This window comes from Mauremys reevesii, linkage group 22 (assembly GCF_016161935.1).
Source record: "Mauremys reevesii isolate NIE-2019 linkage group 22, ASM1616193v1, whole genome shotgun sequence".
Classification (NCBI taxonomy): Eukaryota; Metazoa; Chordata; order Testudines; family Geoemydidae; genus Mauremys; species Mauremys reevesii.
In genome coordinates this window covers 21,739,182-21,765,803 of record NC_052644.1, presented here as the reverse complement: position 1 = coordinate 21,765,803, position 26,622 = coordinate 21,739,182, and the positions used below count along the sequence as shown (strand labels likewise).

The window sequence follows — 26,622 nt, the reverse complement described above, 5'->3', positions numbered from 1 at the left end:
CCTGGGTTTGCCGAGAGCCTGAGCCCGTCGCTGGGGGGAGCTGCCCCGGGTGTCACAGCCCCAGCGCCGGTGCCTGGGTTTGCCGAGAGCCTGAGCCCGTCACTGGGGGGAGCTGCCCCGGGTGTCACAGACCCAGCGCCAGTGCCTGGGTTTGCCGAGAGCCTGAGCCATCCACGCCCCATTGGAGAAGCGAGGGGGGGCGTTGGAGGGGGGCAAAGATCAGACGTCCACTGGCAGGGCCTGCTTGTAGGCGGAGCTTGGAAGAGGCCCCGCCCCATGATCCCCTCCCCCATGGAACAGGGCCAGGCCCGAAGCTGGCAGCAGGTTTCAGTCGTTTATTACAAATCCTGAGGTTCCCCCCCCCCCAGTGTTGTTGGGCTGGTGATGATGGGGGGGGGGGTCAGAACTCAGTGGGGCGGAGCCAGGGGGCGGGGTGGGGGGGTCATGAGTCAAACAGCCCCCCCAGGGGCGAGGGGGGCATAGTCCGGGCGCCCCCGATGGCTGTGGCTGGGGTGGGGGGGAGGGGCCGGGGGGGAGGCCAGAGTCGGGGGCGGCTGGGCCGTTGGGGAGCCTCTGTAGAGGGGGGGCAGGATGGGAGGAAAAGCCGCTAGCCGGGGCACAGACCTGGAATTTTCCTGCTGGAGAATGATCTGGGGGCCTGACCCACGGGCTGTGTGGGGCTCAGTGAAATCCCAGATAGACTGGGGAGGGGGCTGGACAGACAGGCCCCAGATCTGGGTGGGGGATCTAGAGCTTGGGGGGAGGGCTGGGTACACGGGGACCCCTCACCCAGCACTGGGGCAGGCCCCTCGGGGGGGGGCTGGGGAGAGAGCACTGGTGGGGGGATGAGGGGGGCCCCCACCCAGTGATTTGGGGCAAAACTGAATACAGAGAATTAATCCCTCTTCCCACCCCCCCACCCCCACCCCCGCTGGTGGCAGCGGCTCCGTGTGGGGCCTGGTTATTCCTCCTCTTGCTTCTCCTCCTGGTCACTGCCCGGCGACCCCTCGGGCCCCTCGTCCTCGGCCCCCGGCTCCCACGACGGCGTCTCCGCCTGCTCGGGACAGGGACCAAATTACCCAGGGCACTGTCGGTGGGAAGCTCGCCGCGCCGGGGGCACTGTCGCTGGGAAGCTCGCAGCGCTGGGGACACTGTCGCTGGGAAGCTCGCAGCGCTGGGGGCACTGTTGGTGGGAAGCTCGCAGCGCCGGGGGCACTGTCGCTGGGAAGCTCGCAGCGCCGGGGGCACTGTCGCGGGGAAGCTCGCAGCGCCGGGGGCACTGTCGCGGGGAAGCTCGCAGCGCTGGGGGCACTGTCGCTGGGAAGCTCGCAGCGCCGGGGGCACTGTTGGTGGGAAGCTCGCAGCGCCGGGGGCACTGTCGCGGGGAAGCTCGCAGCAGGGCAGCCTCACCTGCTCCTCCTCCTCGCTGTCGGCGGCGGGCAGGGCCGTGTACCCCGGCCCGGCGCCCTCGGGGGGCCCCTGGTGGTTGGGCAGCGGCGGGAGCTTGGGGCTGGGGGGCTCGGGCGGGTGCCCCTCGGCCCGGGCGTCCACGGCCGCCAGCTCGGCCTGCGACAGGTAGTAAACGATGCCGGCCCCGAACGAGTCCCCACCACATTGATGGAGGTGCGCAGGCGGTCCCTGGGGGGCAGGCCGGGGGTCACCGACATGGGGGGACCCTCTCCCTGCCCCCAACCCCCTCCTGCCCCCTCCCAGCCCCCTAACTCCCTCCTGCCCCCTAATTCCCCCTCCCCATCCCTCCTGCCCCCTAACTCCCTCCCCTCCCAGCCCCCTAATCCCTCCCCATTCCTGCTCTCCCCTCCTGCCCCCTAACTCCCTCCTCTCCCCTCCTGCCCCCTAACCTCCCCATCCCTCCTGCCCCTCCTTCCCCTAACTCCTCCCCCCTCCCTGCCCCTAATCCTCCCCATTCCTCCTCTCCTCCTGCCCCTAACTCCCTCCTCTCCCCTCCTGCCCCCTAACCCCTCCCCTCCTGCCCCAACCCCCCCACCCCTCTGCCCCGCCCCGGGCACTCACAGCAGCCAGTCCACGGCGATGAGCAGGCTGATGTCCTGCGTGGGCAGCCCCACGGCGGTCAGGATGAGCAGCATGGTGACCAGGCCGGCGCTGGGGATGCTGGCTGCCCCCACGCTGGCCAGGGTGGCCGTCAGGCTGGGGGGCAGGGAGGGGGGCAGGAGGTCAATGCCGGGGTCAGGGGACCCTTCCCCGCTGGGGGGCCCAGGAGGGCGAGGGCCGGGGGTCTGGGGATAGGGTTGCCAATGGTCTAATCACACAAACCCAAACACCTTGGCCCCGCCCCCTGCCAGGGGGCCCCGCCCTCTTCTTCTCATAGACCCCGCCCCTTCTCTGAGGCCACGCCTCCTTCTCAGAGGCCCCGCCCCGCTCACTCCCTCCCGCCTCCCTCCCTCACTCGCTCTCCCCCACCCTCCCTCACTTTCACTGGGCTGGGGCAGGGGGTTGGGATGCAGGAAGGGGCACCTGCAGGCACCGCCCCCCCACAGCTCCCATTGGCCGCAGCGCCTGGCCAATGGGAGCTGCAGAGTCGGTGCTGGGGGTGGGGGCAGAGCGCAGAGGGCCGGGAAGCTGGGGGGCCGGGAGTTCGGGGGCTGGGGGCGGCCGGGAAGCTGGGGGTCCGGGGGGGGCTCACCTGACGGTGGCGATCTGCCCCCCGTCCAGGGCAATGTTGTTCATCTGGGCGATGAAGATGGCGGCCACGGCCTCGTACAGCGCCGTCCCGTCCATGTTGATGGTGGCCCCGATGGGCAGCACCAGGCGGGTGACGCGTCGATCGACCCCCAGGTTCTCCTCCAGGCACCGGAACGTTACGGGCAGGGTCCCCGCGCTGGGGGGAGACACATGGAGCCCCCGATAGCCCCCCAGACACCCCCTGGCCCCGCGCTGGGGGGAGACACATGGAGCCCCCGATAGCCCCCCAGACACCCCCCGGCCCCGTGCTGGGGGGGGACACATGGAGCCCCCGATAGCTCCCCAGACACCCCCCGTCCCCGCGCTGGGGGGGGACACACAGAGCCCCCGATAGCCCCCAGACACCCCGGCCCCGTGCTGGGGACACATGGAGCCCCCGATAGCTCCCCAGACACCCCGTCCCCGCGCTGGGGGGGGACACACGGAGCCCCGATAGCCCCCAGACACCCCCGTCCCGCGCTGGGACACCGGAGCCCGATAGCCCCATAGCCCCCAGACACCCTGGCCCGCGCTGGGAGACACACGAGCCCCGATAGCCCTCATAGCCCCCAGACACCCCTGGCCCTGCACTGGGAGACACACGGAGCCCCGATAGCCCCCATAGCCCCTCAAACCCCTGTGGAGACACATGGAGCCCTCAGCACCCCCTACACCCCGGTAGCCCCCACAAAACTCCTGACATCCCCAGCCCCGTGCTGGGGGACACACGGAGCCCCGACAGCCGTCCACACTCCTGACACCCCCTGATACCCCGACACCCCAGCAACCCCATAGAACCCCTGACACCCCGGCCCTGTGCTGGGGACACACGAGCACAGAGCCCCTGATAGCCCCTGACACTCCCTGACACCCCCAATAGCCCCCAACACCCCCTTTCCCCATGCGGGGGGGCGAGACTCACACAGAGCCCAATAGTCCCCAGCAGCCCCATAGCCCAGCTCCCTCTGCTCCCCCGGCTCCCCGGCAGCGCCCCCAATGCCCCCACCCGCCCGGCGCCCCCCACCTGGAGGCGGTGCCCAGGGCGGTGAGCCAGGCCTGGAAGATGCCGGCGTAGAAGGGGGCGGGGTTCTGGCGCGTGACCCCGAAGAAGATGAGGGGCAGGACGAGGGCCCCGTGCAGCAGCAGCCCCAGGGCCACCGTCACCATGTACAGGCCCAGCTGGCGGGCGACCAGCTCCAGGTCCTGCAGCCCGGCCAGCTTCCCGCAGATCAGCGAGGCGATGCCGAAGGGCGAGTACCTGGGGGGGCCGGGGAGACCGTGAGTGGGGCCGGGGGAGACCCTGGGGGGCGGGGCTGGGGGAGACCCTGGGGGGCGGGGCTGGGGGAGACCCTGGGGGCGGGGCTGGAGGGGAGACCGTGAGCGGGGCCGGGGAGACCCTGGGGGCGGGGAGACCCTGGGGCGGGGCTGGGGAGACCGTGAGTGGGGCCGGGGAGACCCTGGGGGCGGGGCTGGAGGAGACCGTGAGCGGGGCCGGGGAGACCCTGGGGGCGGGGAGACCCTGGGGGCGGGGCTGGGGAGACCGTGAGTGGGGCCGGGGAGACCCTGGGGCGGGGCTGGAGGAGACCCTGGGGCGGGGCTGGGGAGACCCTGGGGCGGGGCTGGGGAGACCGTGAGTGGGGCCGGGGAGACCCTGGGGCAGGGCCGGGAGACCCTGGGGCGGGGCTGGAGGGGAGACCCTGGGGGCGGGGCCGGGAGACCCTGGGGCGGGGCTGGGGAGACCGTGAGTGGGGCCGGGAGACCCTGAGGGGCGGGGCCAGGAGACCCTGAGGGGCGGGGCCAGGGGAGACCGTGATGGGTGGAGCCAGGAGGAGACTGTGAGGGGTGGAGTCAGGAGAGACCGTGAGGGGCGGGGCCAGGGGGAGACCCCCTGAGGGGCGGGGCCCGGGGGAGACCGTGAGGGGCGGGGCTGGAGGGGAGACCCTGAGGGGCGGGGCCACGGGGGAGACCCTGAGGGGCGGGACCAGGGGGAGACTGTGAGGGGTGGAGTCAGGAGAGACCCTGAGGGGCGGGGCCAGGGGCAGACCCCTGAGGGGTGGGGCAGGGCTGGGGGGAGACCCTGAGGGGCGGGGACATGGGGAGACTGTGAAGGTTGGGGTGGGGCCAGGGGAGTAGATCGTGAGGGGCGGGGTCACGGGGGACACAGTGAGGGGCGGGGCCAGGGGGAGACCCTGAGGGGCGGGGGAGACCCAGTGAGGGGAGAGCGGGGGCGCGGGGACACTGCGTGGGGTGGGGCAGGGAGAGGGTGAAGGGGACAGTGAGGAGGGGAGACTATGAGGTGGGGGCTGAGGGGGGGGCAGTGATGCCGTGGGAATGTTCCTAATGTTTTCTCTGAATACTGGGTGGGTGCCTCAGTTTCCCCTGTGCAGTTCTTAAGTCTCTAGGTGGGGGGATAAGGGGATGTGATTGGTGCAGAGCCCAAGAGGGCAGGGGAATGGCCGATGCCCTGTCACCTGGTAACTAATGGCCTGGCCCCCCCCAGCCCCCCGCCCCCCCCCAAGATGCCAACTGAAGGGGCTGGAGAACAAGGGGATCCGGTGGCCTGGCCCGGGAGAGAGACACAGGCCAGAGGAGGGGCTGGGGGGGGGTCTGTTTGGAGCCGGCTGGGGAGACGAGGGGGGGCAGACCTGGGGTCTGGGCTCCCCCCCAAGAGGGACCTGACTGGGGGGTCTGGGCTCCCCCCCCAAGCTCTGGTTTGGGCTGTTCCTGTTACCGGCCGGCTGAGAGTCCCGGGGCATCGCAGGAAGTGGGGGGTGCAGGGCCCCGACTCCCCCACACTCCATGGCAGGGACCATGGGGCTGAGAGGAGGAGGGGATGGAAGGGAGATGGGGGGCGGGGGAGACTGGGGGCTGTGGCCATGTGGGGACTCATGCATGGGGAGAATTGGGGCTGCAGCTCATGAGGGGGAAAGGCGGCGAGGGGCCCCGGGGAGATAGTGGGGAGGGACAGTGAGAGGTGTCCTGGGAGACCCCCACCAGGTCAGCTAAAGAGTGGGGTGGGGATGAGCTGTGACCCCAGCCCTTCCTCATCATATCCCCACCCCTAGGCTACCCCTGCCCCCATCATACCCCGCACCCCCAGGCTCCTCCCTGCCCCCACCATGGCCCCGCCCCAGACTCCCTCCATCATACCCCTGCCCCCCCGGCTCCCCCCCATACCACATGATCATGGAGACCAGCTGCATGATGATCTCGTTGAGGATGTTGAAGAAGTCGGCCATGGGCTTGGCCTGCTCCCCCATCTGCCCCATGACCACCCCGAAGGCGATGAAGAACCCGATCAGCCCTGTGGGGAGGCAGCGGGGGGTGTGTGTCAGGGCCGTGGGGGGCTGCGAGCTTCCCCCAGCAGTGCCCCAACTTTGTGAGCTTCCCCCAGCAGTGCCCCAACGCTGCGAGCTTCCCCCAGCAGTGCCCCAACGCTGCGAGCTTCCCCCAGCAGTGCCCCAACTCTGTGAGCTTCCCCCAGCAGTGCCCCAACGCTGCGAGCTTCCCCCAGCAGTGCCCCAGCGCTGCAAGCTTCCCCCCAGCAGTGCCCCAGCGCTGCGAGCTTTCCCCCAGCAGTGCCCCAGCGCTGCGAGCTTCCCCCCAGCAGTGCCCCAACTCTGTGAGCTTCCCCCAGCAGTGCCCCAGCGCTGCGAGCTTCCCCCAGCAGTGCCCTCAGGTGGGCACTCCGGTTGCTGCGAGCTTCCCCCAGCAGTGCCCCAGCGCTGCAAGCTTCCCCCTGCAGTGCCCCAGCGCTACAAGCTTCCCCCAGCAGTGTCCCAGCGCTGCGAGCTTCCCCACAGCAGTGTCCCAATGCTGCAAGCTTCCCCCAGCAGTGCCCCAGCGCTACAAGCTTCCCCCAGCAGTGTCCCAGCGCTGCGAGCTTCCCCACAGCAGTGTCCCAATGCTGCAAGCTTCCCCCAGCAGTGCCCCAGCGCTGCGAGCTTTCCCCCAGCAGTGCCCTCCGGTGGGCACTCCGATTGCGGTGAGCTTCCCCGCAGCAGTGGCCCGCCGGGGACTCACCCAGCACGTTCATGCCCGCCTTGAACTCCAGCCGTTTCTGGGTGAGGGTGCTGGGCCCCAGGCTGATCTCCGTGACGGTGGCGTTGAGCAGGGACAGGTTCCCCGGGAGGAGCCGGGTGACGTTCTCCTGCCGCACCACCTGGGGCGGGACCGGCACCTTCTGGGACACCGTCTGGACCTGGGCAGGGGAATGGGCTCAGCTCGGACTGCCTGGGGCGAGCGCCCCCCGCCCCCACACCCTGCAGCCCGGCGCCCCCTAGCGCCTCCCTGGGGCACTGCCTGCTGGGGCGAGCGCCCCCCGCCGAGCCCCCCGGCCCCACACCCCGCAGCCCAGTGCCCCCTAGCGCCTCCCTGGGGGCACTGACTGCCTGGGGCGAGCGCCCCCCGCCAAGCCCCCTGGCCCCACACCCTGCAGCCCGGCGCCCCCTAGCGCCTCCCTGGGGGCCCTGACTGCCTGGGGAGAGCACCCCCCACCGAACCCCCCGGCCCCACACCCTGCAGCCCTGCGCCTCCTGGGGCACTGACTGCCTGGGGAGAGCACCCCCCACCGAACCCCCCGGCCCCACACCCTGCAGCCCTGCGCCCCCTAGCGCCTCCCTGGGGCGCTGCCTGCTGGGGCGAGCGCCCCCCACCGAACCCCCCGGCCCCACACCCTGCAGCCCAGCGTCCCCTAGCGCCTCCCTGGGGGCACTGACTGCCTGGGGAGAGCGCCCCCTACGGAGCCTCCCCGGCCCCACACCCTGCAGCCCAGCGCCCCCTAGCGCCTCCCTGGGGCACTGCCTGCTGGGCGAGCACCCCGCCGAGCCCCCGGCCCCACACCCCGCAGCCCAGTGCCCCCTAGCGCCTCCCTGGGGGCACTGACTGCCTGGGGCGAGTGCCCCCCACCGAGCCCCCCGGCCCCACACCCCGCAGCCCCGCGCCCCCTACCTGCTGGAAACAGGCCTGCACCAGGTTCTCGGGGAAGAGGTTCCGGATCAGATCCAGGAAGGCGTCCAGGCTGGAGACCTCCTCACCCCGCTCCGCCGCGCCCGTCGCCGGCTTCAGCTTGGGGTCGCCCGGGTGGATGCACAGCACCAGGATCACGCCCAGCACGGCGGCCAGCACCGTGGTGGACATGTAATACACCATGGCCCGGGTGCCCATGTGCCCGCTCGACTTGGCATCCAGCCCTGCCAGCCCTGCCCAGGAACAGAGCCAAAGCTACACGGGGGCCCCTCGCCCGGCGCTGGGCTGCGGCTGGCTCGGGGGGGGGGTCCTGGAGATACGGGGCCCCCTGCGCTGGGCTGCGGCTGGCTCGGGGGGGGGGGGTGTCCTGGAGATACGGGGCCCCCGCGCTGGGGTGTGGCTGGCGCTGGGGGGGGGGGGGCGGGTGTTTGGAGACCCCTCGACCGATGCTGAGATGCGGCTGGCTCTGGGGTGTAGCGGGGGCTGAGTATACGGGGACCCCTCGCCCAGTGCTGGGATGCGGCTGGCTCTGGGGTGGGGCCCAGGTATACGGGGACCCCTCATGCGGTGCTGGGGTGCGGCTGGCTCGGGGGGGGGCTGGGTATACGGGGACCCCGCGCCCGGCGCTGGGATGCGGCTGGCTCTGGGGTGGGGCCCAGGTATACGGGGACCCCTCATGCGGTGCTGGGATGCGGCTGGCTCTGGGTGGGGGGCTGGGTATACGGGGACCCCTCGCCCGGCGCTGGGATGCGGCTGGCTCTGGGGTGGGGCGGGGGGGCTGGGTATCCGGGGACCCCTCGCCCGGTGCTGGGATGCGGCTGGCTCTGGGGTGGGGTGTGAGGGCTGGGTATACGGGGACCCCTCGCCCGGTGCTGGGATGCAGCTGGCTCTGGGGTGGGGTGTGAGGGCTGGGTATACGGGGACAGTGCCCCATAGTGAGTCCCTTGCCCTGCAGCACAGCACCCTGTGGGTGGTCAGTCCAGCCCCTCTCCCCCTGGTGGCTAGACTGGGTACCACAGCCCGGCGCTGCTCCTGAGGGCCATGAGTTCAAATCCCAGGGTAGGGGGATGAGATTCAGTTCAAGTGGTGGCAGGTGGTTTTGGCTCCGGCCGCCGCCCCCGTCCCCCCCGCTCCCCCTCCGCCTCCCTCACCTGAGATGAGGCTGGAGATGACCAGGGGCAAGATGAGCATTTTCAGCATCCGCATGAGGATGTCTCCCGGGAAGGAGATAAGCACCAGCAGGTCTTCGTCCAGCGGGGGGAGCAGCCGCAGGAGGCCCCCAAATACGGCGCCCAGAATCACCCCTAGAGACGAGGGGACGGAACCTCAGCACGACCCCCGACAGGGTCCCCCTCCAGCACCGGGATGCGGCTGGCTCTGGGGTGGGGCGTGGGGGCTGGGTATCCGGGGACCCCTCGCAGGGATTCGGCTGCCTCTGGGGTGGGATGCGGGGGCTGGGTATCCGGGGACCCCTCGTCTGGCACTGGGATGCGGCTGGCTCTGGGGTGGAGCGCTGGGGCTGGGTATCTGGGGACCCCTCACCCAGCACTGGGATGCGGCTGGCTCTGGGGTGGGGCGTGGGGGTCCGGGGACCCCTCGCAGGGATTCGGCTGCCTCTGGGGTGGGATGCGGGGGCTGGGTATCCGGGGACCTCTCGTCCGGCACGGGGATGCGGCTGGCTCTGGGGTGGGGCACAGCATCCGGGGACCCCTTGCCCAGCGCTGGGATGTGGCTAGCTCTGGGGTGGGGCACAGGGGCTGGGTATCCAGGGAACCCTCGACCGGTGCTGGGATGTGGCTGGCTCTGGGGTGGGACGCGGGGGCTGGGTATCCGGGGACCCCTTGTCAGGCACGGGGATGTGGCTGGCTCTGGGGTGGGGCACGGCATCCAGGGACCCCTCACCCAGCACTGGGATGTGGTTGGCACTGGGTATCTGGGGACCCCTCGCCCGGTGCTGGGTTGCGGCTGGCTCTGGGGTGGGACGCGGGGGCTGGGTATCCAGGGACCCCTCGCCCAGCGCTGGGATGCGGCTGGCTCTGGGGTGGGGCACATGGGGACCCCTCTCTGGGGAGAGCGCCCCCTAGTGCCGCATGGGGGTTTACCATGATCCCCTATGTCAACCCGCCCACTTTGGAGGGGGGAAGGTGGCCGCGTGGGTGGGGGGGTCAAGCCAACAGCCGCCGGTGGGGGGGGATTAGCCCATGTTTAATTTTCTTCCTCCCCGGGTAGTGACGTAAACGACACAATGATACGTTAATCACAAGCCGCCCTGTGCCGGGGTGGGGGGGGGCAGCTGGAAAGGGTGTGTGTGGGGGTCACATCTGCTCCCCGCCCATTGATCACGTGTTTGTGTGTATGATAGCGACGGGGGGGGGGGGGTGGAGAGATGTGGGGAGGGGAATGGGGAAGTCCCCTTCCCTGCCCCCTGCCCCCTGCCCCCCAACCCCATCCCACCCCTGCCCCCAACCCCTGGGCTTCCTTCCCTGCCCCTGCCCCCAGCCCCTGGGCTTCCTCCTGCCCTCTGTCCCCAGCCCCATCCCACCCCCAGCGCCCCCTCCTGCCCCATCCCACCCCTGCCCCCAGCCCCTGGGCTTCCTTCCCGCCTCTCCACCCCAGCGCCCCCAGCTGCCCCCATCCCACCCCGCAGCCCAGCGCCCCTGCTGACCCCTCCCACCCCTGCCCCCAGCGCCCCCTCCTGCCCCTCCCACCCCCCAGCCCACCCCCTGCACCCCAGCGCCCCCGCTGACCCCATCCCACCCCCTGCACCCCAGCGCCCCCAGCTGACCCCCTCCCACCCCCCGCAGCCCAGCCCCCCGGGCTCCCACCTACCCAGGACGGTGAGCGTCAGCAGCAGGTTGCGGGTGAACCAGCCGCAGCGCTTCGCCAGGCAGGGCTTGGGCAGCGGGTCCAGGCTCAGGTGGGGCCCATCCCCCATGGCCAACTCCACCTGGTTGGTCATCGCTGCGGTGGGGGGGGGGGGACGGAAGGAGAAACCCCAGGCCTGATCTGCGGGTGAGGAGAGAGCAAACGCTGAGCCAGGGAGAGAACCCAGGAGTCCTGGCGCCCGGCCCCCCCTGCTCTAACCACCGGACCCCACTCCCCTCCCAGAGCCGGGGAGAGAACCCAGGAGTCCTGGCTCCCAGCCCCCCCTGCTCTAACCACCAGACCCCACTCCCCTCCCAGAGCCGGGGAGAGAACCCAGGAGTCCTGGCCCCCAGCTCCCCTGCTCTAACCACCAGACCCCACTCCCCTCCCAGAGCCGGGGAGAGAACCCAGGAGTCCTGGCGCCCGGCCCCCCCTGCTCTAACCACCAGACCCCACTCCCCTCCCAGAGCTGGGGAGAGAACCCAGGAGTCCTGGCTCCCAGCCCCCCCTGCTCTAACCACCAGACCCCACTCCCCTCCCAGAGCCGGGGAGAGAACCCAGGAGTCCTGGCTCCCAGCCCCCCCTGCTCTAACCACCAGACCCCACTCCCCTCCCAGAGCCGGGGAGAGAACCCAGGAGTCCTGGCTCCCAGCCCCCCCTGCTCTAACCACCAGACCCCACTCCCCTCCCAGAGCCGGGGAGAGAACCCAGGAGTCCTGGCGCCCAGCCCCCCCTGCTCTAACCACCAGACCCCACTCCCCTCCCAGAGCCGGGGAGAGAACCCAGGAGTCCTGGCGCCCTGCCCCCACCCCATGTGCCCTGTTTCCCTCAGAATCCCCTAATCTTGTCATCTGGGGCTACTCAGGGACCCCTCGCCTGGCGCTGAGACATGGCCCCTCTGGGGTGAGGCATGGGGGGTTGTAGGGCAGCCACATAAGTGTTTAGGACAGGAAGTGCTGGATGATGTCATTTCTCGGGGGCGGGGGTGGGGGTTCACCTGGACACCTGGGTTCCTGGCCTGGGTCCTTTAATGGGGTCATGACTTCACAAGCTGTTTCTTTTCTGAATCCCAGCTTCTCCCTCCAGAGTCATCAGGAGTTGAGCCCTCGGGACAGGAGATGGGGCCTGTCCCCTCTAGGGGGCGCCGGCTCCCATCTGGCCATGGGGCAAGGACTGGCTGGCTCTGGGGGACCCCCTCCTGGACTGCAGCAGCAATACACCTCCGTGTCTCCAAGCCCCTCTACTGCTCCCTCCTCACCCAGGCAATCGGGGCCCCGTCATGCCAGGCACGGCCCAGACAGCCCCGCGCCGAACGGTGTCCATGCCACTGCCACCGAGGAAGGTTATTTTGCCCATTATACAGATAGGGAAACTGAGTCCCAGAGAGATACAGGGAGTCTAGGCCAATGTCAAGGATAGAACCCAGGCATCCAGGCTCCCAGACCCCACCGCTCATGAGCCCCCACTCCCCTCACGGAGCCGGGGAGAGAACCCAGGAGTCCGGGGCCTCTGAGGGTCACGGCCGGAATTACTGAGGTTATTGTGCGCAGAACTTTTCCCTCTGAGCGTTAAGTTTCGGTCTGGCCTGGACAGCAGCTGGGTGCCCCCCCCCCCCGTTAATCCATATTAACGTGGAGGATTTTTCAATTTCTTTCGCGCGGCATTAAATCATCTTCACAATAAAATAACGGTAGAGGAGGCAGCAGGATCATAATCCCCCCTGGGAGGGTGACCGACCCCGGGGGCAGGAGACCACGGCCACAAGAAATAAAAATAGATCTGCTCAGAGTGGGAATGTGCTGGGGGTGGGTGGGAGCCGGCGCCCCCTGGAGGGGAACACCCCAGATGTCGCTTTATGGAGGAGATTCCCCTTGCGGGCATGGCTGCCCCCTGCTGGACGGGGAGAGACCTGCCCCACGTGCATGGGATAGAACCCAGGAGTCCTGGCTCCCGGCTCTAACCACGAGACTCCACTCCCCTCCCAGAGCCAGGGAGAGAACCCAGGAGTCCTGGCTCCCAGCCCCCCCCTGCTCTAACCACTAGACCCCACTCCCCTCCCAGAGCCAGGGAGAGAACCCAGGCGTCCTGGCTCCCAGCCCCCCCTGCTCTAACCACTAGACCCTACTCCTCTCCCAGAACCAGGGAAAGAACCCAGGAGTCCTGGCTCCCAGCTCCCCCCTGCTCTAACCACTAGCCCCCACTCCCCTCCCAGAGCCAGGGAGAGAACCCAGGAGTCCTGGCTCTGGGCCCTCAGACACGCCCTGCTGGAGGGGCCGCGTGTGGGTTCTGGCTGGATGAACCGTACTGCCCCCCCATGCGCCCCCCCCCCCCGCTATCCCTCCAGCCCCCTGGACAGGCCTTACCCGGGGCCGGTGCCCGTCTGGTCCGGAGGCGCTGGGGGAACTGGTGCCAGGAGAGGCCGGGGGGTGGGTGGGTGTATGGCTCCCCCCCATACCCCCCCCCCCCCAGCAGCTTAGTGGCGACGTCAAGCAGCCAGGGAAGAACTTGGAGCGGGGGATTAAAGGGAGGGGAAGGGAAGGAGGGGGGGCTGGGAGAGCCAGACGGTGCCCCCCCCCCTCACGACTGGGTTTAATCAACGGACTTGGGAGGATGGGGGGGCAGGATTAGGGGGGAGGGGCGGGGTGATGGGGAGGTGGCCGCAGGGAAGGGGGGGGTCAGTCATGGGATTGGGGGCGGTATGAGGATTTGGGAGGCAGGGTTCTGCTGGCTGTAACCACTAGTCTCCACTCCCCTCCCAGGCCCAGGTGGAGAACCCAGGAGTCCTGGCTCCCCCCTCCCCCCACAGAGAGGGACAGTGTGAAATCAGCCAGGAGAAATTTCAGGGGGCATGGGAGCCCCCCTGCTTGTGGGGTGTCAGACCCCCCCAGACCCATCAACCCAGCTCCAATGATCAGCCCCAGGGTACAGGGGAGGGATCCCCCATGGGACCCCTAGCCTGGCTCAGAGGTGCACTAGCCATATCCGCCACCAGGGGGCAGCAGACGCCATAGGATTGGGACTGACTTGGCCAGTGTGGGGAGCGCAGGGGGGGTTGTTGGGGATCTGGGCGCAGCGACAGTGGGCAGGGCCGTTGTCTTCTGGGCCCCTCCCTGGGCATGGAGGGGGGTCTCATGGGTCACAGCTGGGTCTGTGCAGCGAGCAAACTGCCTCTTGCACCCCCCTCCCGCTCGACCACGCAGCAAAAGGGGAAACTGAGGCAGACACAGTCTTCATACAAAATATTCGGAATAATTCCCACTTGGCCACAGTGCCGGGGCGGGAACTCAGGCATCCGGGTCCCACCGGGGCGAAGGGTCCTCGAATAACCAGCCCCCCGCGCTGGCACGAAGGCAAATCCATTGGTTTCCAGTGACATTTCGGGGCCCGTTGGGGGTTGCGTGGGGGGGGGGGGGTCGTTTGCTTCTTGCTGCTGGGCCGTCTGTTCCCGCAGACCCCGGTCCCCCCAAAACACCCCCAGAGGAAAAGTCCATCTGCGGCTTCCCCGGCGCTGCAGCTACAAGGTCCAGACAGCGGGGGGCCGTGGGGCCGGGTCGGCGCTGCACAGCACCTCCTGGGGGTAGACGCCAGCCCCCCAGCCCGTGGGGGGCCGGCCTCAGGGCTCAGCTCTGCAGTCCGCCGAGAGGCGCGGCCGATTCCACCCTCCGCTTGGCTCGCGGGAGCGGCGCGTGGAAAGCAGCGTCTGGCTCCGGCGGCCCCGGCCTGCACCCGCACTGGCCGCCCGCGTCGCAGGGTCCAGAGCAGCGGGACCGAACGTGGCTCCGGGGGTCCTGGGAGGAGACGGGGAAAAGGGGAAGGAGTAGAAAGAAATGGAACCCAGGAGTCCTGGCTCCCGGCCCACCCCCGCTCTAACCCACTAGAACCCACTTCCCTCCCAGAGCCGGGGATAGAACCCAGGAGTCCTGGCTCCCAGCCCCCCCTGCTCTAACCCACTAGACCCCACTCCCCTTCCAGAGCTGGGGAGAGAACCCAGCTCCCGGCCCATCCCTGCTCTAACCCACTAGACCCCACTCCCCTTCCAGAGCTGGGGAGAGAACCCAGGAGTCCTGGCTCCCAGCCCCCCCTGCTCTAACCACTAGAACCCTCTTCCCTCCCAGAGCCGGGGATAGAACCCAGGAGTCCTGGTCCCCCCCCCCCCCGCTCTAACCACTAGATCCCACTCCCCTGGCTGAGCAGAGAACCCAGGAGTCCTGGCTCCCTGCCCCCTGCTCTAACCACTAGACCCCACTCCCCTCCCAGAGCCAGAGAGAGAACCCAGGAGTCCTGGCTCCCTGCCCCCCCCCACTCTAACCACTAGATCCCACTCCCCTCGCCGAACAGAGAACCCAGGAGTCCTGGCTCCCAGCCCCCCCTGCTCTAACCACTAGACCCCACTCCCCTTCCCAAGACTGTCCCCCGGAAAAGGGCCCACACCCCACGTGTGTTGGGGGGGAGGGGGGGTTATACCTGAGCCATCTCTTTCCTATCAGCTCCTGCACCCCGCTCGTTCAGGTGTCCGACCACTCGGACTCCTGGGTCCCCTGGGGGGAGAGAGGGAAGAAGCAGCTGCAGGAGTCCCGGGATCTGCCCTCCCTCCCTGCCGCCCGCCAGGAGCCCCGTCCCTTCCGCCCCCTACCTGGCCACGGAGCCTCCTCTGACGCTGCCACACGAAGGCCAGAGACACCAGGATAGGCACCAGGAGCAGCAGCACCGGCAGGTGGTTCTGGTGCAAGGAGCCGGCCCCGGACGCCTGGGTTCCCGGCTGCTTCTGGCGGGAGAAGCCGGGCTGCGGGAGCCCGAGCGGCGCAGGCGGCAGAGCCGGGGCTGCGGGGGGGACACGGAGAACGTGGAGAGAGAGGGGAGGGGCGATTCCCCGCCCGGGGGGCCGGGTAGGGGGGCTGTGTTGGGGGGCAGGGTGGAGCGGGGTATCGGGGGTTGGGAGCAGTGAAGGGGATGAGGGAAGGGGGGGTTGGAGGAGGTGCCAGATTGGCAGCGAATACAGGTCGGGGGGGTGGGGAGGAGGGAGGGGCGCTGTCCCTGGCTGGCAGTGGATGTGGGGCCAGTTGCCGGGGAGCTGGGGGGGGTCAGCAGGGGGGCTTAATAAGGGTGTGGGGATGCCAGAGTGCGGGGGAGGGCAGGGGAGCCAGAAGCCACTAGTGGGTACCTGTGGGTGCAGTGGCTGGGGAGCAGGAGGGGTCAGGAGCTGGGGTACCTGGGGCGGGGAACCAGAGGGGTCTCAGGGTGCGTTCGGGGTACCTGGCTGGCACCAGATGGGGTTGGGGTAACCAGGGGTCTCAAGGGGTACCTGGCTGGCAGCGGACGGGGTCGGGAGGGTCTCAGGGGTACCTGGCTGGCAGCGAGGGGACTGGGGTGTCTCGGGGTACCTGGCTGGCAGCGGACAGGGACTGGGGGTCTCGGGGGTACCTGGCTGGCAGCGGACGGGGTCAGGGGTCTCAGGGGTACCTGGCTGGCAGCGGACGGGGTCAGGGGTCTCGGGGTACCTGGCTGGCAGCGGACGGGGACTGGGGGTCTCGGGGTACCTGGCTGGCAGCGGACGGGGTCGGGGGTCTCGGGGGTACCTGGCTGGCAGCGGACGGGGTCGGGGGTCTCGGGGGTACCTGGCTGGCAGCGGACGGGGGACTGGGGGGGTCTCGGGGGGGTACCTGGCTGGCAGCGGACGGGGGTCGGGGGGATCTCGGGGGGGTACCTGGCTGGCAGCGGACGGGGGTGCAGTTACTGAAGTCGACCGGCCCCGCCTGCCGCGGGATTTTGCTGCTCAGCGCCTCCAGGTGGCCGTTCAGGGCGCTCAGCATCCGTGACACGTTGGTGCGTTCCCGCCCCACGCAGCCCATGGGGTCCTGGAGGGCAGAGGTGGGGGGTCAGGTGTCACTGCATGGGGGGGAGCCCCCGGAGCCTGACCCCTCTGTGCTATCCCCTCCACACACCTAGAAAGGAGAGGCCCCGGGCCCCATTCCCCGCCCCCCTGAGCCAGCCAGTCCCTGCCCCGGGGCCGGGTGGGAGCCGGCGCCCCCTAGAGGGGACAGGCCCCTGGCCCATTCCCCGCCCCCCTGAGCCAGCCAGTCCCTGCCCCGGGGCCGGGTGGGAGCTGGCGCCCCCTAGAGGGGACAGGCCCTGCACCCCATTCCCTGCCCCCCTGAGCCAGCCAGTCCCTGCCCCGGGGCCGGGTGGGAGCAGCGCCCCTAGAGGACAGGCCCTGCCCCATTCCCTGCCCCCCTGAGCCAGCCAGTCCCTGCCCCGGGGCCGGGTGGGAGCCGGCGCCCCCTAGAGGAGACAGGCCCCTGCCCCATACCCCGCCCCCCTGAGCCAGCCAGTCCCTGCCCCGGGGCCGGGTGGGAGCCGGCGCCCCCTAGAGGGGACAGCCCCCCCCCACGCTTACGGTAATGCCGCACTCCTGGACGAACTGGACCTGTTTGGTGACAGTGGCCACGAGGGGCTGCAGGGCCGGGCCTGCGACGCCCCCCATGTGCCCCAGCTCCGCCGCCAGGAAATGGATCCTCCACAGCTCGGCGCACCAGGCGTCCTGGGGGAGAAACAGGGCGGGGGTCAGAGGGACCATGGGGGGAGGAGCCTTGGCTGATGGGGGAGGGGGCTCTGGATATCGGGGGGACCCCCCCTTCTCTCACCGGTTCCAGGTTCGACGGCATCGAGACGGGGTAATCGTGGAGCAGGTGCTGGGTCTGAAGGAGAGGGGGAGACGGGGGGGTGAGTTGGGGGCAGGGGCGGGCTGGGTGTTGGGGGCCCCTGGGGGCCCGACAGGGGCACCGCTCACCAGCTCGTCGATATCCCTGGAGAAGGTCGTGCTCAGCGGGTGGAACGAGAAGACGCAGCGCACCGGGGGACCAGGACCAGCAGCAGCAAGAGGGGACCTGGGGACAGATGTGAGTCAAGGACCCCCGGCCCTTCCTGCAAGCTCAGATCCCCCAGCCAGCCCCTCCCCACATTCCCAATCCCCAGCCAGCCCAACCCCCAGCCACCGCAGCCCCCCGCTAGCGCCAATCCCCAGCCAGCCCAGCCCCTGCTAGCCCCAACCCCAGCCAGCCCCAATCCCCACCAGCCAGCCCAACCCCGCTAGCCCCAAACCCCAGCCAGCCCCCTCCCCACATTCCCCAATCCCCAGCCAGCCCAACCCCGCTAGCCCCAATCCCCCTGCCAGCCCAGCCCCGCTAGCCCCAACCCCCAGCCAGCCCAACCCCTGCTAGCCCCAACCCCAGCCAGCCCAGCCCCGCCAGCGCCAATCCCCCAGCCAGCCCAACCCCGCTAGCCCCAACCCCAGCCAGCCCAGCCCCGCTAGCCCAATCCCCAGCCAGCCCAGCCCCCGCTAGCCCCAACCCCACCAGCCAGCCCAGCCCCTGCTAGCCCCAACCCCAGCCAGCCCAGCCCCCACAGCCCCAACCCCAGCCACCCCAGCCCCGCTAGCCCCAATCCCCAGCCAGCCCAGCCCCGCTAGCCCCAATCCCCAGCCAGCCCAACCCCGCTAGCCCCAACCCCAGCCAGCCCCTCCCCATTCCCCCATTCCCCAATCCCCAGCCAGCCCAGCCCCCGCTAGCCCCAACCCGCTCAGCCAGCCCAGCCCCCGCTAGCCCCAACCCCCAGCCAGCCCAGCCCTCTGCTAGCCCCAATCCCCCAGCCAGCCCAGCCCCCCAGCCATACCCCACCCCCCTCAGTCCCCTCAACCAAACCAACCCTGATCTACCCCCTGGTCTAACGCCGCAACCCAGCCCCCCCCCTTCCCCCCACTCACCACGGAGGCTCCGGGTGGGGGTGGGGCATCGGGGGGCGCATGGCGCCAATTCATCTCCTCACTGGGGGGTGGGCGGCCGGCATGCTGGAGGGGGGCACTCGGCGGGGGAGCTGGGGGGGCCAAGAAAGGGCAGGTGTGAGACCTGGGATGTAGGGGGGAGCAGCCGCCCCCCCCCCAGGGCAGGGACAGCGGGGGGGGCTCCGGTCGGGAGTGAGGGGCACCGGCGGGGGGCTGCAGGTCGGGAGTGAGGGGCACCGCAGGGCTGGGGGCGAGGGTAGGGCCTGCATTGGCAGGATCGGAGCCAGCGCCCCATCCCTGTCGCACCCAGAATAGTTACTGGGAACGGGAACCACGTGCATCACCCAGCCCAGAGCCCCCCCCCGCTGTCCCTGCCCTGGGGGGGGGCTGCTCCCCCCGCAGTTTGTGCCCTGGGGGGGGCTGCTCCCCCCTGCTGTCCCTGCTCTGGGGGGGGCTGCTCCCCCCGCAGTTTGTGCCCTGGGGGGGGGCTGCTCCCCCCTGCTGTCCCTGCCCTGGGGGGGGGCTGCTCCCCCCGCAGTTTGTGCCCTGGGGGGGGCTGCTCCCCCCCCGCCCCTTCGGTCTGTGCCGACCCCCCTCACCTCTCCCGGGATCGTGCGGGGGGGCCCGGCTCAGACCCCCCCAAAACGCAGCCTCGGCCCCCGACCCCCCGGACTGACCCGCCGTCGGCCACGCCGCTCGCAGCTGCTCAGATGGGACCGAAAGTGAAAGTGTCGGAACCCGGGGGGGGGGGGCGGCGCTGGGGGGGGCCGGGGGGGCGCGGAGCATCCGAGGTGAGGGGCGCTGGGCGGGGCGGGGAGCAGGGCGAGGAGCTGCTGGGGGCTTCCACCCCAGCCCCGCACCACGCCCTGGCCAATCTCAGCAAATAGACTCGCCCCCCCCCCCAGCCTGGCGCCCATCGACACAGCCCAGGGAGGGGTGCGCCTCACTCCCGACCTGCAGCCCCTGCCAGCCCCGCCCAGACGCAGGTCCCCGCTGGGGGGTCCTCTCCTTGGGTCCCTGGGGTGCGGCCGACGCCCGGCCATGGCGCTGGGCGGGCAGCCGGAGCCGGGGTGGGGGGCGCTGAGAACCAGGCTGCTCAGTTCATGGGGTCAGGACCCACCCCCACCCAAGTCCCTATAGCCCCGCCCCCCGCCGCGCCCTCTCCCCTCCCCCCCTCAGCCCAGCGCCCCCCGCTGAGCCTCCCCCTCCTCACAGCCTCTGCCCCCGCTGAGCCCCTCCCTCCCCACAGCCCAGTGCCTCCTGCCGAGCCCCTCCCCACAGCAGAGCACTCCCTGCTGAGCCCCCTCCTCCCCACAGCCCCAGTGCCCCTGCTGAGCCCCCTCCCCGCAGCCCAGTGCCCCTGCCGCCCCACACCCAACCCCCAACAGCCCAGCACCCTCTCCTGCCCCCATCCCTCTTCCCGCAGCCCAGCGCCCCCTGCTGGCCCCCCACCCCGCTCCCCGCAGCCCAGCGCCCCCCGGGGCCAGCCCTGCCAGCGGTGCTAGCCAGTCTGGTGCTCTGGGCAGCACCTGGGGCCCGAACCCCGGCCGTGAAGCGGCGCGAGCCCAGAGATCCTGACGCATCTTTTGGTCCCTCCTTTGCAGCCAGACGCGTCCCAGCTCCACTCGCCCGAGAGAGGCCAATGGCTGCAGCCGGCGCGCCGGAGCCGGCGCAGGAACCCAGCTGCAGACAGGAAACGCGTCAGCCGGGCGTCCCCGCTTGTGCGGCTCCGGGTCTGAATGTCGGGGGGCCCGGAAGTGCCAGGACGCTTTTGGGACGCGGGACACCCCCTGTCTGCACTGAGCGGGGCTCCAAAAAGCATCAAGAACCCCCCCCGGCGAATGGGGGTGAGTAACATCCCCCAACCAGTGGTGACACTTCTTCACATCTAGCTCCGGCCCGGGCGCTGGCTCAGGAAGTTGTGGCAGGATGTCACCGCTGCAGAGCAGCTCGCTCGCGCGGCAGCGGGCGACCTGACCCGGGGAACAGAGACGGGGGCGGGGAGAGGTTGGGGCCGGAGCCCTGAGAGCTGGGGGAGGAGGGTTGGAGCCCAGCGGGTGTGAAGAGGAGTCGCCCCATTGCCAGAACCGGGGCGAGAACCCAGGAGTCCTGGCTCCCAGCCCCACCCCCCGCTCTGAGTGCTGTGGGACCGGGGCGTGGGCTGGCGCTGGCCTGCCTCGACTTCCCCAAACCGTCCGTCCGGGGGTGGCGAGAGGCCTGGTACAGCCGGGCCCACGGACCCCGGGCTGGGACCTCGGCCGCAGGCCCGGGGGGAGGGCAGGGGAGTCACCCTGGCTCAGCCCCCAGATCCCTCCGCACCCCAGACTCCCCGGCCCGGCCTGGCCCAGCTTCCCTCCTGTCCTGCCCCTCGGCTCGGAAACCTCCCACCCGGCCCCACACTCCTCTACCAGGGGCTACTTCCTTCCGCCTCTTCTGCCTCCGTTTCCCCCTCCCTGCGTCCCCTCCCCCATTTCCCCTCCCCTCCCCCTCCATTTCCACCCTCCCTGCATCCCCGCCCATCCCCCTCCCCCATTCCCCCCCTCCGTCCCGCCACTCCACCCACCCATCCATTGCCCTGACCCCACATCTCTCAGTGCCCCCCCCCAGTCTGATACCGGGGGGGGGCAAGGATCTTAGACCCCAGACTTGGGGTTCCCTGCGTCTTCCCAGCCAGCCCAAAACTGAAACCAAAAAACCGCCCCAGCCGGCTCTGTCCCTTTGTCCAGCTTCCCGGGCAAAGGTGTCGACTCCCCACCCCCTTCCTGGCTCAGCCCCCCTCCCCAAAGTCACCCCCTGCTCTCCCATCCCCCATGCAGACAGCCCCAGTCAAACTAAACGACATTCCCAGGTCACTCCACCCCGCTCCCTCCTGCGTCACAGGAGCCAGGACTCCTGGGTTCTCTCTCAGCGGGGGGGCTGCGGATCAGGCCTGAGGGGCACCAGCAGAGCAGGCGGGGGGAGTGGGGGGGAGACACTGTTGCTCTGACTGTTCTCGGCAGCCCCTGGGTTGGATTGTGGCTGAAGGGGCCGATCCGGGGTCAAGCGGTGACTCTGCTCCCCCCCAACAACACGCGTCCTGCCGGAGCTGGGGTCACCTGCCCCCGCGGCTGGGCTGGGGTGGGAGGGGCAGCGTGGGGGCAGGGGCTACTGGCAGCCAGAGGCCTTTTGGGAACAGAGGTAACTGGGTCAGGAAGAGCCCCTCCCCCTTCTCCTCTAACCACCCCCCCATCCATCCTCCCCCCTTTCCTCCCACCCCTGTTCCCCTCCCCCGTTTCCCTTCTCTTCACCCCCTTCCCCCAGGCTGGGATCTCCTTCCCTCATCACCGCTGGGAGCCATGACGGCCCTGGGCTCCTGGGTCTCCTTCCGGCCGCTCCCCAAGCTGACCCTCGGCCTGCTGGCCATCATGACCTTCTCCTTCCTCATCCACCTAAGCACCCGGTTCCCCACCGCAAGGCAGAGGCTCCCCTACCCGAAGACAATGGAGGGGTCCCCGCCCCACCCTACGGAGCGGGGCATGTGGACCGTGAACTCCGTCGGGCGCCTGGGGAACCAGATGGGGGAATACGCCACCCTCTACGCCCTGGCCAAGATGAACGGGCGCCAGGCCTACATCCTCCCGGAGATGCACCAGCAGCTGGCGCCGCTCTTCCGCATCACCCTGCCCGTGCTCTCCAGCTACGTGGTCCAGGACATCCCGTGGAAGGACTATGAGCTCCACGACTGGATGTCGGAGGAGTACAGGCACATCGAGGGGAAATACGTCCAGCTCACGGGCTACCCCTGCTCCTGGACCTTCTACCACCACCTCCGGCAGGAGATCCTCCAGGAATTCTCCTTCCACGACCACGTCAAGGAGGAGGCCAACCGGTACCTGGCCGGGCTGCGCGGGCAGCGCCGGAACGTGACCTACGTGGGCGTCCACGTCCGGAGGGGGGACTACGTCCACGAGATGCCCACGTTCTGGAAGGGGGTGGTGGCGGACAAGGCCTACCTGGAGAAGGCCATGGGCTACTTCCGGGCCAAGTACCAGGAGCCGGTCTTTGTGGTGACCAGCAACGGGATGGAGTGGTGCCGGGAGAACATCGACGCCTCGCGGGGGGACGTGTATTTCTCGGGGGACGGGAAGGAGTCGTCGCCGGGGAGGGACTTTGCTCTCTTGGTCCATTGCAACCACACGATCATGACCATTGGGACCTTCGGCATCTGGGCCGGTTACCTGGCTGGGGGGGAGACCATCTACTTGGCCAACTACACCCTCCCCGACTCTCCCTTCCTCAAGATCTTCAAGCCTGCGGCCGCCTTCCTGCCCGAGTGGATCGGGATCGACGCCGATCTCTCCCCGCTGCGCAGTGGGACGACTGGCTAAAGGAGCTCAGCCGGTGGCCACAAGCTGCGAACAGGATCCACCCACCAGGACTTGGCTGGTTGGTGGAGGACTGGGCACCTGGGACCCCTGGCTGATGCCGGCTGCGCTGGGGAGATCGGGGGAGATTGGAGCTGGGCTGGTGGGGTTCAGAGCCCCATGCGGAGCAGCCAGTGACCTACATCGGACAACTTCTCATGGGAGTCTCGAGTGATGGGACCGTCTCGGTCTGTTGAATGGTTAGAGCGGAGGGGAGCGGGGGCTGGGAGCCAGGACTCCTGGGTCCTAGTCCAGCTCCAGGAGGTGAGTGGGGTCTGTGACGGGTTGTCCCCCCCCCCACAGGTGTCACCTGATGTACTGGGGCACCACTGAGCCCACTTGTTCCCCCAGCCTGGGCTCCCTTGCGCCGTCCTGCTGAGCCAGGCCCTCAAACCTCCTCCAGCACACGCAGGTAGGGACACCCCCAGCCGCAGAACGACAGACACGGAGATCAGCTCTGCGGGGGAAGGCTTCAGCCAGGGAAGAGCCCAGCACTCCAGGGCCCCCCCCTCCGGGGTGCAAACCCCCCATTGTGGTGCCAGGCGCTGCACAGAGACCCGCCCGGCGCGAGCTCGGGACGTCGCCCCCTCCCGCCATGGGGCGGAAGAGCTGCCCAGCGTTTCGCCCCCAGTTACCAAGTCCACACATTGGGTTTTAGAGCAAACAAAAAGAAGCCGATTAGCTGCAAACGACGGACGGGACGTGAGGTGGCCAATTGCCGGCGCTGCTGTGGTGGGTCCCGCGCTTGTGGGGGTGTTCAGGGCGCCGCTCCTCGCCCCTGGTCTGGGGTATTGACTGTCCCACGAGTAGCCCAGAGAAAGGGAGTGGAGAGGGAGGGTCCCGGGCCCGCTCCCTACTCAGGGTCCCGGCCCAGGGGCCCTGGGGATAGCGGCAAAGCACCTGAGCTAAGGATTCCTCCCCCCGGGGTACCTCCCTCACCAGCCTTCAGCTTGTGGGGCTTCCTGACCCCTCTGTGCTTGGGCCAAGTTTCTCCCGACCCCTTGTGTCTGTGGAGTCCCTCTGCTCTGTACAAGCCGGGTGTCCCTTTACTTCGGGTCTTCACCGCTCCAGCACTTTGCCAAACTCTCCTCTGCTTCCCTCTAAACTGCTCCCTGCTCCAACGCCAAACTGCTCTGCTCCAACGCCAACCGCCCCCTGCTCCGACGCCTCCAACCGCCCCCTGCTCCAACGCCTCCCAACCGCTCCCTGCTCCAACACCAACCGCCCCCTGCTCCGACGCCTCCCAACCGCCCCCTGCTCCGACGCCTCCCAACCGCCCCCTGCTCCGACGCCTCCCAACCGCCCCCTGCTCCAACGCCAACTGCTCTGCTCCAGCTCCTCCAAACCGCTCCCTGCTCCAATGCCTCCAACCCGCTCCCTGCTCCAACGCCAACCGCCCCCTGCTCCGACGCCTGCCAACCACTCCCCGCTCCGACGCCTGCCAACCGCTCCCCGCTCCGACGCCTGCCAACCGCCCCCTGCTCCGACGCCTGCCAACCGCCCCCTGCTCCGACGCCTCCCAACCGCTCCCGCTCGACGCTGCCAACCGCCCCCGCTCCGACGCCTGCCAACCGCCCCCCGCTCCGACGCCTGCCAACCGCCCCCCGCTCCGACGCCTGCCAACCGCCCCCTGCTCCGACGCCTCCCAACCGCTCCCTGCTCCAACGCCTCCCAACCGCTCCCTGCTCCAACGCCAACTGCTCTGCTCCAGCTCCTCCGACCTGCTCCCTGCTCCAACGCCTCCCAACCGCTCCCTGCTCCGATGCCTCCAAACCGCCCCCTGCTCCAACGCCCAACCCGCTCCTGCTCCATGCCACCGCCGCTCCGACGCCACCGCTCGCCCGACGCCAAACCGCCCCGCTCCGACGCTGCAACCGCCCGCTCCGACGCCTCCCAACCGCCCCGCCCCGCCCCGCTCCGACGCTGCAACCGCCGCTCCGACGCCTCCCAACCGCTCCCCGCTCCAACGCCTCCAACCCGCTCCCTGCTCCAACGCCAACTGCTCTGCTCCAGCTCCTCCGAACCGCTCCCGGCTCCAACGCCTCCAACCCGCTCCCTGCTCCAACGCCTCCAACCCGCTCCCTGCTCCAACGCCTCCAACCCACTCCCTGCTCCCATGCCAACCGCCCCCCGCTCCGACGCTGCCAACCGCCCGCTCCGACGCCTGCCAACCGCCCCCCGCTCCGACGCCTGCCAACCGCCCCCCGCTCCGACGCTGCAACCGCCCCTGCTCCGACGCCTCCAACCGCCCCCTGCTCCAACGCCTCCCAACCGCTCCCTGCTCCAACGCCTCCCAACCGCTCCCTGCTCCGACGCCAACTGCTCTGCTCCAGCTCCTCCGAACCGCTCCCGGCTCCGACGCCTCCCAATCCGCCCCCCGCTCCGACGCCTCCCAACCGCCCCCCGCTCCGACGCCTCCCAACCGCTCCCCGCTCCGACGCCTCCCAACCGCTCCCGCTCCGACGCTCCCAACCGCCTCCTGCTCCGACGCCCCAACCGCCCCTGCTCCGACGCCCTACCCGCCTCCTGCTCCAACGCCAACTGCTCTGCTCCAGCTCCTCCGACCTGCTCCCTGCTCCAACGCCTCCCAACCGCTCCCTGCTCCGACGCCAACTGCTCTGCTCCAGCTCCTCCGAACCGCTTCTGGCTCCAACGCCTCCAACCCGCTCCCCGCTCCGACCCCTCCGAACCGCCCCCCGCTCCGACGCCTCCCAACCGCCCCCCGCTCCGACGCCTCCCAACCGCCCCCGCTCCGACGCCTCCAAACCGCCCCCGGCTCCAACGCCAACCGCCCCCTGCTCCGACGCCTGCCAACCGCCCCCCGCTCCGACGCCTCCCAACCGCTCCCTGCTCCGACCCCTCCAACCCGCTCCCTGCTCCGACCCTTCCAACCCGCTCCCTGCTCCAACGCCTCCAAGTGTTTGATTGAAGCAGGGGGGTTTTCAGGTGACTGGCTGCAGGTGCTGTAATTGGCTTCGGGTGCTCTAATTAATCTGTAGCAGCCTCTCTTCCCTCTACAGGGAATAAGGCTCTCATCATCCTGGGGTTACATATCTCCTGCTGCCCTCTGGCCGTGCTGTATCACAGGGGTTATAGGGGATCGCCCACAGATCAAAGCAGATCACCCAGGGGATAAAACCACAACGCAATACAAGCTTAGATCCTAAAGAAGCTGGTTACAAGCAGGAATTTCTCCCCCTAAATGTCGTCTTGGACAGATCGCGGAGGTTCTTGAAGGCAAACTGCTCTTGCTTGCGGATTTAAACTCCAGGTATTCCTGTCCCAGGGCAGGCACCTTTCCCAGCCTGGCCTCAGACCTTCGCCCCACCTGTGTCTTTGGTTCTTAGATGTTCTCAGCAGTCAGCCTGGGCGGGGATTCAGGGAAGAATGAACCAAGATTAACTCCCTCCCCTGCCTTACATAGGATTGACATATGGGGGGGGGGAATCCTTTTTTCCAGTGTCGTCCCCCGCCCCCCAGTGGAAAAATCCTGGTATTCCATCATGGAGTCCAGAACCAGGGGCCGGGATCACGTGAAGTCAGAGGCGCTTTGTCCCGTCCCAGGCAGGTGGCAGAGGAGCAGCTTCAAAGACGTATTGTTCTTCCCAGCCGGACTGACGGCTGCTGTCTGCTGGGCGTTCCCCAGGGGGAAACCCACCGGTCGTTGTTACAGAGTCGATGTTCCTAACTTCAGATACGGGCCTGAGATGTGCGTACAAACAGGATAATCACATTCAGCCAATCGTTGCCTTTCTAATGATACCTTACATGCCTTGTCTCGCACGAAATAGGTCACAGTGATGCTATGATGATATCGGAACACTAGTTCTATGGGGAATATGGGGTCTGGGAGAAGGTCAGAAGGTCTGGGAGGTTGCGGGGGGGGGGCTAGGAGGCAGGACGCCTGGG

At 69.4% G+C, this 26,622-nt stretch overlaps 1 protein-coding gene and 2 pseudogenes across 1 annotated transcript; 1 reads left to right on the top strand and 2 right to left on the bottom strand.

Annotated features, from left to right (window-relative positions):
- Nucleotides 1-842: 842 nt before the first annotated feature.
- LOC120388327 lies at nucleotides 843-8,965 on the bottom strand (annotated as a pseudogene).
- Nucleotides 8,966-13,003: 4,038 nt separating this feature from the next.
- On the bottom strand, nucleotides 13,004-17,654 carry FLT3LG (fms related receptor tyrosine kinase 3 ligand). The gene is made up of 7 exons (XM_039510301.1): nucleotides 17,632-17,654; nucleotides 17,321-17,417; nucleotides 17,175-17,228; nucleotides 16,928-17,071; nucleotides 16,238-16,388; nucleotides 15,167-15,354; nucleotides 13,004-14,321 (listed from the first exon to the last, which is right to left on the bottom strand). The coding sequence occupies exons 1-7, from the start codon at nucleotides 17,652-17,654 to the stop codon at nucleotides 14,154-14,156; spliced, it is 825 nt and encodes a 274-aa protein (XP_039366235.1). The 3' UTR covers nucleotides 13,004-14,153.
- A 2,306-nt stretch (nucleotides 17,655-19,960) lies between these two features.
- LOC120388298 lies at nucleotides 19,961-23,827 on the top strand (annotated as a pseudogene).
- Nucleotides 23,828-26,622: the final 2,795 nt, after the last annotated feature.

Bases quoted from the DNA above. Each gene is read 5' to 3' on its own strand.
- FLT3LG (XM_039510301.1), bottom strand. From the start codon at position 17,654: ATGTGGGGAGGGGGCTGGCTGGG. The intron at 17,072-17,174 runs GTGAGAGAAGGG...TTTCTCCCCCAG, and splicing joins TGCCGTCGAACCTGGAACCG to GACGCCTGGTGCGCCGAGCT. The intron at 14,322-15,166 runs GTAGGGGGCGGA...GTCTCCTCCCAG, and splicing joins AGAGGAGGCTCCGTGGCCAG to GACCCCCGGAGCCACGTTCG.